Source organism: Antechinus flavipes, chromosome 2 (assembly GCF_016432865.1).
Source record: "Antechinus flavipes isolate AdamAnt ecotype Samford, QLD, Australia chromosome 2, AdamAnt_v2, whole genome shotgun sequence".
NCBI lineage: Eukaryota > Metazoa > Chordata > Mammalia > Dasyuromorphia > Dasyuridae > Antechinus > Antechinus flavipes.
Window position 1 is genome coordinate 424,345,478 of NC_067399.1, and position 12,604 is coordinate 424,358,081.

The window sequence follows — 12,604 nt, forward strand, 5'->3', positions numbered from 1 at the left end:
ATGGAGGCAAGATGCAATTTGTGTTTGACAGTATTCTTAAAGTCAGGTTTATTTTTGAGTGCAAACTATTTATAATTGGATAACCACTTCCTAAGATTTGGGAGTAAAAGTTTTCTGCTTTAGGAGAAAAGATGGGATGATAAGTATTTTACTATAGTGCTATGAATTGGGTATTAAGAGATATGTCATAAGACATTGACTATAGAAGAGTATAAGCTATAAGGAAGTAAGCATATAGTGACATGATAGGGATCTGGCCCTGCGAGGGATGGCATAGCCTAATGAATAGATGGCTTTGGGGAGGAAAAAGCTTCGTATAATCTCTGACCACAGGCAGGTCACTTAACCTCACATAGGGCAAGGCAGTTTTGTCCAACAGGAATTCTTTGTACATTGTAAATTATACACCAAGATCACAAGTGACTGATACAAAATTGAAAGTTGTAAGAGCTTTGAAGAAGCAAATTCGTACCTGGGGCTTGTTTTAGGATGTCTATTATAACAAATGACACTTTGCCATAAAAACTCAGGCAAGTTTCAGGCTTATATCTAGTTGAATACTGAAATTTTAAGGCCTAAGAGTCCATCCCTAACCAAATTTATTCTGAATTGTAAGACTCTGACAGATACTAGAAGTGGTGCTAGTGGTCTCAGTAAGATCTGCCATTTGTGGGTCAGACTTAGTCACCAAACTTAAGTTTGTTTTAACGTTTTGTTGCTCAGGTTTAGGTGGGTTTCTTAGGTTTTTCTCCTTTTGCTTTGTTACTTGTTAATCTGAAGGTTGATATTATCTTAGCTACCCTAAATATCTGTGGTACAATCAGCTTGACACCTATACTAATAAGATTGTATGATGATTCTATAGGCCTGACTTCGATGCATTGCTTTCTGTTTTGGCTAAAGCATCACTACCCTACCACAGCAACTGAATTGGTTACTTAATACCATTTTTTACTATTCCAGAAATGAAAACAGTTCTATCTTGATGTTTTTACCTAAAATTTCAACCCCTCCCACCAATATCTGCTTTCTCTCTCTCTCTCTTTTTTTTTTTTTTTTTTTTTGACCATGAATCTCTGGGTGAGGCAACTGTGGGAACTTACACATGTGGAGAGAAGGCTGCGCTTTGTAAAGAGACTGGCTAGAGCAGGAACCATCAGTTTTGAGGATCTACGAAGAGTGAAATAAAAGGTCCGGGGCCCCAACTGTTTGTGAATGACGGGGGTGAGGGTGAGGATGGCAGAGGGGTGGGAATAGGGATGGGGGTAGGGTGGGCTATGTAAAGGGATTAAAGTATCGAGGGAAGTAGAGCCCCAGATGGGTCTTGAGGTCAGGCTTGTTAGGATGATAGGGTACGACGATGCATAAGTGAGCAGAGATCGCTAGGTGGCAGTCGTGCGTTTCCAGAGCCATTGGACTTCGAGCAATGGTCGAAAACTAAGACCCCGGAGGGGGCGTCCCTAGCCCCCTAAAACGGAGAATGGCGGGAGGTAGAATTACCTCAGTCCTTTAAGCAGGCAAAAAAGGCCGGTCGGGGTTCTGGAAGTCCAAGGAATTAACTGGCAGAGCAGAGTGCAAAGGAGCTTTAAGCAGACCTGGTCAGTGGAGCATCTACGCTTAGGGCAGCTTGGAGTGGGGCAACCGTCTGGGGGCTGCCGGGAGGAGGTGGCGCGATCTCGCGTGGGCCCGCGGGTGTGTTACCGCCTCCCCTCTCCCCTCCTCCCCGGAGCCGCCCCGGGGGCTGGGCCTGTCCCGCCCCCTCACCCCGCCGCTCCCCCTCCCCGCCTTAGCGCCAGTCAGTGTGCGAGTGCGAGGACGCTCAGTGCCTGACGGGCTGGAAATGAGCTCTGGAGTTTGGCCGCGGCCGGCAGGGGCGCGGAGCGGGCAGGCTATCCGCGGCGTAATTGCGCCCGCGAGTTCCGACGGCTCCGCGGCTCTCCAGACCCAGCTCAGCGGACCGAGACTGACTTCTGTTGAATAAGCTCCGGCGTCTCCTCGCCCTGCCCCTCGGAGAAGCCGGTACCATCGCCGAGCGTCCGACTGCCCCCCCTCCCCCACCCCACCCCCCCTTTTTTCAGCCGGGAGCCGGGCGGAGGAGGAGGAGGAGGCTGCGCCGCCGGTGCCGCTCCAGAGCCGCCTTTGATGTGGGCGCGGTGCACACCGCTGAGCTGAGCTCCCGTCCGGCCGCGCCCCGAGGGGGGAGCCCCCCATCCCCGCATCCTCATTGTGCCGGCTTCGCTCGGGCCCCGGCCCTCCCTTCCCCACGCCCCCCCTCTGGCCCCCCTCCCTCACCGCCCGCGTTGAAAACGCCCCGGCCGCCGCCTGTGGTGGGAGGTGGTGATGCGGACGGACGGAGACGGGGCGAGGAGGAAACATGAGCCGGCGGGAGCCCAGACGGAGCGGCCTTAACGCCTCCCCGAAGCGGTGTGCCTCGACCCCCGCACCCTGACCCCCCAGCCCCACGCCACCCCCCCCCTCCAAAGAGCCAGCCCCGCCCGACCTTTCCGCCCTGCCGGCCATGCTGTCCCCGGAATAACCTGCTTGCGCCGCAGACGAGACTAGACTTCCAGCGGCAGCGGGTCAGAACCCCGAACCGCGGCGCCCGGGAGCCGAGTCCAGAGCGTCCCCAGAAGGCTAGAAGTAGGCGGCCACCCCCTCCCCGTGCTTCGGAAGGTCCCAGTCAGCCGAAGCGGCAGCTCCTCCGACCCCCCGAGGGCGCAGGGCCCGGGTAGAGGAGGCGGCAGGAGCGGAGGCGCTGATGCCGCAGGGAGCGGCCGGCAGGGCAGCGGAGCAGCAGCAGCAGCAGCGGCCGTGGCGGCGTTGGCAGCGGCGCCCGCTCCAGTCTTCGTCCTCCCCAGCCCCCGGCCCAGCCCCGCGGAGCGGAGCCGCTGGAGCCCCCCCGGAGCCGCGCGGCGCCGCCCGCTGTAGCTCGCCGCCTCTCATGTCCAGGCTGGGACCCGGGCCCCGGCGCAGTGACGTGACCTCGGGCTAGAAGCCGCCGCCTTCCTTCCTTCTCAGCGATGTATTCAGTGTTCTCCGCCTGCACTTGCCTGTAAGCGCCGCGCCTCCCCGGCTGGGTTCTCGGGTGCCCCCTTAACCCTCCTCCGCCCCTCCCCCTTCCATCCCCAGCGTCTGCCGGGTCCCCCGATGTCTGCCCACTTTCCGTCCCCGCTCACATTCCCACCCCGTGGCCGCTGCCCTCCGCGGTCGTCCTGGTACCCAGCGCCCCGTCTGACCGGCTTTCACTCTCTCTCCCCCCTGCAGATGTTTACACTTCCTGCTGCTGTGCTTACAGGTACAGGTACGTGACATTTCTCGGCTCTCTCCGCGGGCGGGCACGGGGGACGCGGACCCGCCCTCCCCGGCGGCAGGTGCCAAGGCTCAGGCCGCTTTGGTTTACCCCGTCCGGGTGGCTTGTCCTGTCCCTAACCCTAATGGTCTCCCGGGTGGAGGGTGCGCTCAATCTGGTCTGGATCTCCAGTTCCTGCCGCTTGCTGGAATCCTCGGCAACTCAGCCTTTCTTCCCCTCCAGCATCGAGACGATGCACCTCTTCCCTTAGTCTCTTGTTCCCTCTTTTTCTTGGTGGCCCCAGGCATGGGAGGGGGGGGCGGTGAACGGGGCCCCGGGAGGGAGGCAGAATTGGCAGTGCACCTGTTCCTGGGATGCTGGAAGGGTGGAAAGAACGTAGGCGTACTGGGGTGGCAGTGTGTCATTAGTGTGGGCCTTTGGTGGGGTATACAGCGAGCCACCCGCCCCCAGGGTCTCTGTTGTATATATCTCAACGTGGTGTGTGTGTGTTTCTTTTTTCACCTTGACTGTTTGATGTCAGGAGATGCTGATCAGCTGCAGAAATAAATATGAGCAAATCTAAGACCCATTCGAAGAGTTTGACATATTTTCCCTGAAAATTGCTGCTAGATTATAAAAACAAAAAGATTCCTTATTTCAGCAGAGCTGATTTCTAGTCCAGAGAGAAACCTTCAGCTGTAAATTATCCTGTGGTTTTTAAAGGCGTTTGCTGTATTTTGAGAGAGGCAAAGAGAAAGGAGAAGGAAGAAAAGAGAGAGAATGTGAGTGGAGAGGGGGTAGTGAGTAGTAATAGACAAAAAGGGAGAGTACCCCTGACTGTGTGAGGGCTAGTGGGGTTGGGTGGACAGCAGCCTTCGGGGGGCAGCACGATGTCCTGTGAATCCTCACTCATTCGCTGAAGGTTGCTCAGACCTCGTCTTGTTCTCCTTCCTAGTTCTCAGTGAATCAAGAGAGGGGCTGGCGCCCCGCCTGGAAAGCACTTGCTAAAATCTGATCTCTTACTTCAGCAGCCTTCAGACTTGGGGAAGTTATTGGCATGCAGACAGTTGGAACGCGCCGGCTTCCAAAACCATGAAATAATGAAAAGAAGGAAAAAAAGGAGAGAGAGCCGCCTCAGCTACGATTAGAACCAGACCAGGGGCGGCCTCTCCACTGTGGGGGGGGGGAGAAGGGGGGTAAAGGGAGGGAGGAAGCCTGAAGCCCCAGCTGCTTGGGGCCCCCACCCACCTGGGGCAGAGAGGGAGGGGACCAGTGAGGGGAGCTGGACTCCAGCCAAGGGGATTATGCACCTCCCCCATTCTCCCTGACTTGACTGAGGGCAGGTGTGGGAATATGTCCAGGGGAGGCTGGCCCTTTGTACTGGACCCTTACAATGCCAGGTAACTATTGAGAAACAGGGATGATTAGATTTGGGGGAAAATCTGTAGTTTCCCAGATTTTCTAATGGGAATGGCAGGAGTCGTGTGTTGGATAATTGTCAAATTTAGTAGGGGCACCTTTAACGTCCTAGAGATACTAGAAGTGTCAGAAAACTACAGTGGGGACTTTTTAAGGTATGTGTGTGTGTGTGTGTGTGTGTATGTGTGTGTGTATGTATGGGAACCTTCAGTCACCTCTTCATGCCCTGCCCCTTCCCCTTCCACTTGCTTTCCTTTGCCCCGGGGGAAGACCTGTTCTTCTGGTCCAGGGGACAGATGCCTTTGCCGCTTGCTTCCACCCCCACCCTTTTGAGGAGTCCTTAGCAATTATTATGGAAGTTAAGTGTGCTGGGCAATTAGGGTCAGCTTTTGCCAGATGATTGGGTTGCAGGGCTGGGGTTGGACACTGTCCTCCCCTCCTGCATGGATGTCTGGGGTCGGTGGCTGCTGTCCCTTGTGACTCTGGGAATCGATGAGGCAGGAGCCAGTAACTTAAGACAAGTCCGTTTGCAAGAGCAGATGTGATCCTGTGAGTTAGGCCTAGGGGAGAAGGAGTGTGGGGGTGGTCAGGTGGGAAAGGAGACCCTGGTCAGAGATGGAGGTCAGGGCCTGAAATGCCAGGACTGTAATCAGCTGGGGTAGATCTTAACTATGAGATGAGGGGGTTGGACTTAAGAGATAAACTAATACTCTTTTCTGCTCTAATATTCTGATTCATTTTGAATAGTACCATCGAATTGAGTATTTAGTAACTAGGCCCTCTGCATAGTAGGAAGAAAAGAAGGACTTGGTAAAGGAGGAGGAGGAGATGGCATGTAATAGTACCACCATCAGCATTGATGTGGATACCTGCCTGGGGCCACTGCCCAAGCTTCTTGAAGTGGGGCCCCAGGAGGGTTTTGTGTGTGGTCTTGGTTTTTGTGTCTTTGTGTTTGTAAGAAGCTGAGCCTCTTTCCCCCTCCCTTGACCTCCACCTTTTGCCCCCCACTAGAATGAGAGCTGGTGCTTCTGGGGAGCTGTTGGGTGGTCTGAGTGAAGCAACCTGAGAGAAAGAACTTCATAATCTAGTAGCCTCCCAAACCCTTTCCAGTGGGGACATTGACCTCCATATTCTTGCCCAATCCCCAGCATCCCAGGGTGAAGGGATTCTCTCTCTTCTCATGGAAAAAAGTCTTGAGTTAACAGCCATGCTCAAAGGGGTTATGTTCGGACTATTAGTGGGAATCTCCCTTCTCTGAAAAAAATACTTTGAGGTCCTAATCCCCATCTGATGTGTATAGCCATCTCTCATTCATGTCTCACAGTGATTTTGTGAGAAAAATGAGCAAGGTGAATGGGGCTGGCACTTATCAGACATAAGAGGGGCAAGGAGAAGTGCCATGGGCCTGAGAGCAATGGGAAAAGTTTGAGGAGAAGAAGGAAATGTTTTGTTTACTTTATTTAGATTTTGAATAGCCTCGTGTCTTTAATTGGAAAAAATTCAAGGCAGGTGAAATGATATTAGTGAGACAGTGCTGTTTGCCAGGCAGAGCCTTAGACTCAGCAGGACGACAGAGCTTTGCTTTTAGCTCTGCCCCTGCCTTTATGACTAGGCAAGTCCCATCTCTCTGGGCTGTAAAAGTCTGTAAAATAAGGGAATTGGTCTAAAAGATTTCTAGTCCTCTTCCAGATAAAAGAGTTATGTTCTAAGCTCCCTTCAGGCATAGCATTCTCATTTCTTATTTCTAATCCATGCAATGAGTAATGCAGTTTTGCTGCAACATTGGAAAAAACCTGCTTCCATCTTCCCTATTTGTCCTTTTTTCCCATTAAAGTTGTCTCCATATTTAAAAATGTGATTTCCAGGGTTTTCCGCCACGCTCTTATAGATATCACAAGGCCAGCTAATTGTACTTCAGTGTCTTCCTAACACCAGGAGACATGGATCTATGCAGGCCACAGGGTGACCTAGTGGGGACCCTGCCCCTCACTCTGAAATCAAAGCCATGTTTCTGGGAGCACATCCAGAAGACAACACTGTCCTGCCTTCTTAACTGGGGGTTTCAGTTCTGCGCTCTCTCTCTCCACCACCCTTACTCTCCCCACCCCCACCCCCACCCCCGCATCCCCTGATCAGGACCCCACTGAATGAAAGCCTGGAATTTAATAAAACCCCTTATCCAAGTAACTCAGGACACCTCAGATGGTTAAAATTGGAAGAATTTTAAAAATTTAAGCAAAGAGCAGAAACCGTGACAAGTAAATTGCTTTTTTGCACTTGGCTGAACGTTGACAATGACACCGGCCCGGGTCTTTCACTCCCTGCTTCTCCGGCACCTGCCTGACATTGTTCCCTGTCCGGTTCCAGCAATGGGGGCTTAGCCCGAGACAGAGAGAGGCTGGAAAATGCGGAAAGCTAAGTGGGAGGGAAGCTTCAGTTCTTGAAGCTGGGGGGTGGTGTGGAGAAGGGGTGCTGCTATATAGGGAGATGCTTCTCTGTCTAGATTTCTGAGGATTTGTTTCTCTCTCTCCTGTGTGCTTTCCCTGGCTTGTTTCCTTCCTCACCACCTGGTACTTGGAAGGTTAGAATGTTCCCTGCATCCTTCAATCTCCCTTTTCCCCTCCCCCCTGCCTGTCCCTTTTCTGATCTGCTTCCTCATTGAGGCCCAGGATCCTCCTCCTTAAGCAGGGCCAGGATATGGGGGCCAGTCAGGAGACAATACCCTCCTGTTCGATGATAGGAAACCAGAGCTCACTGGGTGGCCAAAGGGTGAAGATTTCTCGGGGTGTCCCTGTGATTTCTCTCCACACCTTCCCCAACGAGCAGCTTATTATATTTGTGCAATGCTTTTAACTTTCCAAAGTGTGTTCACACATCTCTAATCTCACTTTATCTTCACAACAACCTGCTGAGAGAACTAGGGCATGTATAATTACCTCCATTTTACAGAAGAGGAAATGGAATCACAGAGAGAAGTTCAATGACTTGCCTAAGATTACACCGAGCTGTGTCCAAGAAGCAGCTTGATTTTCTGACTCTAGTCTAGCACTCTCTGAGAGTGATTGAAACAGAGCCTCTGTGGATGGGTGTATTCTTGTAAGAATGGCATGGCATAAATGAGACACAAATAGACTTGCTTGCTTTGGTCCTGGAGTAAAAGATTCTACTGACATCTTCTTAAGTAGGCAAGGGGGTAAGAAACAAGATTCTGACCTGTCTCCTAGAGCCCATGGAAACTTCTCTATAGAAATGGTGTCAAATTGTCTGTCTGGTTGCAGCATCCCCTTGCTCCCAGATCTAGTCTGGGTTTTAGATCTACTTAGATCCTTTAGACTTTATAAATCTAAAGAGATCTAAAATTTTGATCTATTTAGATTCATTAGACTTTTCAACCGATAATCTTCCTTTTTGTATCTGCACCTCTGAGCAGGGTTGGTACCTCTAGCTAGTCCAACCTTTCTCACCTTAAGAGGAGATCAAAGCTGAGAGAAAGGTTAAATGATTTGACCAAAGTCACTCAAATGGTAAGATCTGAACACAAATCTTCTGAGGCTAAGTACTTTTTTCACTGGTCTAAGGGGGCTACTATGTAATAGAGTTAGTGTTCCTTCAAAAGGACTTTTATCCATAGAATCAAAGTGTGGTAAGTAGATGAGCATATGAGAGACCTATATTCTAATTTAGTTTTTTTGCTACTTTGAGCACATCCTAATCTTAGAGAACATAATCTTGTTTTCCTTCTTTGTAAAATTAGGAGATTTAATTAGAGCAGGGGTGTCAGTCTTTTGACTTAGGAAACCACAAATTAACATTGCCTATGTTTTATTTCAATTTATTTTATTAAACATTTACCAATTATGTTTTAATCTGATTCAGGCACCACTGGGACTGACACAACTGTAAATTTGACATCTCGAGATTAGAGGATTGATGAAGTCCCTTCTAGATTGAAATCCAAAAACTTTGTGATATAAGAATCACAGATTCTTGGCTTTGGAAGCATCTTCCATCATAGATGCTTAGATAAGAAAGCAGATTTTTAAAAATTTCTTGAGATTGGCACAGTCAGTGTCATTCTGATCCTGCCTCGGGAATTGTCCATTAGAGCAGTCTTTTTTAAGGTAGCTATTCAGCAGGAACCTGGTTTCCTACCTAGGTTTGCTGGGAGGAGTCATGAGATTTGATTTTTTTCTTTTTAATGTGATTTTTTTTTTGGATTTAGATTTGATTCAGAAGTCTATAAGAAAAAAGTTATGGGAGAGTTTTCTCCGGGTAGAGCAGAGACTGGTGAGTGACATGGTAGCTGAGGATTCACTTCACTTCAGGAGATACCTAAGTTCTTTCTGTGTGCATGGTTTTGTAATTGACTCTGGTAATACAGAGATGAAGTATGATAGAGTATCTTAGGAATAGGGCTGTTCACAAGTGTGCTGAAAGGTAGTTAGTGATAGGGAACAAATAAACAAGAACTCCATCATGTTCTAGAATACTTTGAAAAGGAAGTTTTTGTGTTCATTTGGAGAGGAAGGAGGGGAAATCCTGAGAGGTTTCAAAGAGTAGGTAGTTTCTGGCTTTAATCAGGGATGAAGGGAGAATGTGTCCCAGACAAAGAGGGCAACGTGAGTAGCTGAGAGAGTTTGTGAGGTGGTAGCAATAGGTGCACTTCTTTGAACCTTTTCTAAACCAGTCTGAGGATCTGTGATCTGCAAATAACATCATCAGTTTCAAGAAGCCTTTATTAAATGCCTGAGGTATCTGTTTGTTAGCACAGGCCTTATATCCATCAAGATAAGTATAGAGGACAATTGGGAAAGGATAGAGGAGGACATAGAGATGGGAACAAACATTTATATGGAGCCTAATATGTACCAGGCACTATTAAAGCACTTTTGATCTCATTTGATCTTCATAACAATCCTAAGGAAGTAAATATTATTATCTCCATTTTATAGTTGAGGAAACTGAGGCATATAAGTTAAATTACTTTTATCACACAGTTATTAGGTGTCTGAAGTTGGATTTGAACTGGGGCCTTCCTGATTTCATCCCACTTCCTGACTATCCCACTGAACCACTTAGTCATGGGACTCAGGGGTTACAGATGATGTGGTCCTTCATTTTGTTGCGCTAGAATATTCCATTTTATCTTTAGCATCACCTCTTGTGACAAATGGATGTGATGGTCCCTTCTGGACCAAATGTGTCTCCTAGACTAGTTGTCCTTGGTGAGGTCCTCTGGTACCTTGGGATGAGTCATTGCAGAAAATGTCATCTATTTTCCTAAAGGTGTCAGAGGATCAAAACTTAGGCGATTTAGAACTAGAAAGGATTTTCTAGGACAATTCAGTCCACCTCCCCCAATCCTGTCCACTACTTCCCTTTTATAGAAAAAGTCCCAAGTTAAACAGCTCATAAGTTTCAGAAGTGGGATTTGAACCTAGTAACTTGACTCCCTCGTCATTATTCTTTAAAGCAGGGTTGGGAAGAGTGCTAAGGACTTCAGGTGAATGGTGGCAAGAGAACTTTGTTGTGGTATGATCTTTGCTTTTGTTGCATAAGAAAAATGTAGTAGCAAACAAGAGTTTGCAAGAGTAGCAAACAAGTAGCTTGCCCAGGAACTCCAGGGTGGAAGCTGTCCAATGCTATCATCTAGCTCCCTCAAGAAGGCCTAAGATCAAACCTGGCCTTATTCTCTCACTAGCTGTGTGATCCTGGGCAAGTCATGTAACTTTGTTTGCCTTAATCCACTGGAAAAGGAGATGCAAACTCCTGCAGTGTCTCTGCCAAGAAAACCCTGGCACAGGCTGGTCCATGGTTGGTGAAAGTCACTCCATATAGCCTTAGTCTCTCTATCTAAGCTTGTTCCCAGTAGTGAGGGAAGAGGAGAGGGGATCAGATTAGTGAATGGAACAGAAAATGTGGAGCATCTTTCCTTAGCAACATGTAAAGACAGGCATTACTTTCTGAGTGGAAGGAAGGGCTGTCCTGCCTTGGAGGTAGAGGATTGATTGAGGCTTTGCCCTGAGAATCCAGTTCAACAAACATTAAGTACTTGCAGTGGATCCTGAGCAAAGGTGCACACACACATTAATAATAATAAAAAATCCCTATCGTCAAGGAGCTTTTCTTCTTCTGGAGGAAGCAACTTGTACACAATATATATGAAGCAAATACAAAATCATTTGGAGGAGTGAGTAAGGCTGATTTTGACCAAACCACAGAAGCCCAATCCAATGAGTGCCAAAATGAAAGAGCCCTCTTTCCCATACTTGTCTTAAAGCTGTCTATTCCCTGGGGATGGGGGGCATCTGATCAAGTACCCCCTTAAAGGGAGCTCTGGTCTTTTCAGTCTTCCCCAATGGTGGTTTATGGTCTAGGAGGTCCAGATAGGATTGTTCATCATGGACTTGTTCCAGTCCAGCCTTGCAGGGCTGGGGTGCTGGTTCAGTCATGCTTCCCCCCCCTCCCCCCCCCCGGTCATCCTCTGCTGAAGACAAATAGCTCCCGAAGCGTGAGATTTGCCATTACTGCTCTTCTCCCCTTTCCATCAGAACACTTAGAGATGGATGGCTCTAGTCAGGCCTGCTGAGGGGATCAAGGAGTGCCTTACTCAGTCCTTTAATGAGAGGGGGGCTATAGTTAATGGGAGATGAAATCCGAGAGGGGGATTCTGAAGAAACTGAGCCCCATTTTCCTTCCTTTCTCCATTCTGCTCCCATTATTTTCATTTGTTCATATCTGTGTGTGGGGAGGGGGGGTTCCCATTCCTGGTGATCCGGCTCTATTTCTCTCCATCTTACTGCCCATGTCTTCCCATCTGTACTCAGAGGTGATTCCTTCAGTGTCCAGATCTCTCCCTCTCTCTTTCCCTTCTTCACCAATTTCCCTTTTTAAAAGTCATTTTTCCTTCCCTCCCCTCAGACAACATGTGTCCTAAAGAGAACCTCTGTCTCCCTCGTGATTGCTGCCTGGCAGGGCCTCCATAGAGGACTGTTGGATGGATGGCTAGGACGGGGACTAGATAAATAGGTGCTAGACACCGTGAACTCTGGACCATTGACTGACCTTCAGAACTGGAAGAGGGGAAACAGAATGCTCCCCAGAGTGTAAGGCCCTAGACTGAAGAGGGATGACCAATGCTTTAAGCAAAGCAACTTGGAAGAGAGAATCTTATCCTAGCCCTAGCATCTGGGAAGTGTTCCCTTCTCCTTCCCACGTTCTCAACCCACTTGTTTTTTTTTTTTTCAGTCTTACTCTTCTTTGTTCATCGCCTGGAGAATCTGGAACAAAAGGAAGAGTTAGAGGATGCAAGAAATGTCTCTTGACTATAGGCATAGTCTAACTGTAGCAGCAGGTTGAAAAGACACTGGATTAAAGTCAGGGGAATAGAATTTAAATTCTGATTCTTATATTTATTTATTGTGTGACCATAAGCAAGTCATCTCAGACTTCTCCAAGCCTGTCTTTTTTCATCTGTAAAATGGGGATAAGAATACCTAATTATTACCTCAAATAGGCTGCTATAAGGAAACTACTTTTTAGATGTTTAGTGTGGACCTGTGAGCTCTTGGACCGGTCACTTAACGATGTTTATCTAATCTATCCACATCTTTTTCTTTTGTTTTCTTTCTATATCTCTGTCTATAATGTTAGGTGTCTGTGGGTTGTTCTTCAGTCATGTCTGACTCTTCATGACTCCATTTGGTGTTTTCTTCGAAAAGATATTGAGTAGTTTGCCATTTCCTTCTCCAGATCATTTTATACAGGAAACTGAGGTAAACAGGGGTAAGGGATGACTTGCCCAGGACCACGTGTCTGAGGTGGGATTTGAACTCACCTTTTTCTGACCCTAGACCTTGCACTCTGGCAGCCTATCTGCTGAAGAACACATATGCA

The 12,604-nt window shown here is 48.5% G+C and overlaps 1 protein-coding gene across 1 annotated transcript in view; it reads left to right on the forward strand.

Annotated features, from left to right (window-relative positions):
- Positions 1-2,298: 2,298 nt before the first annotated feature.
- Positions 2,299-12,604, forward strand: part of FGF18 (fibroblast growth factor 18) — a 43,984-nt gene continuing 33,678 nt past the window's right edge. The window contains exons 1-2 of the mRNA XM_051978897.1: positions 2,299-3,052; positions 3,265-3,301. Coding sequence (XP_051834857.1) covers positions 3,021-3,052; positions 3,265-3,301 — 69 coding nt within the window. The 5' untranslated portion in view covers positions 2,299-3,020. The remainder of the gene's footprint in view (positions 3,053-3,264; positions 3,302-12,604) is intronic.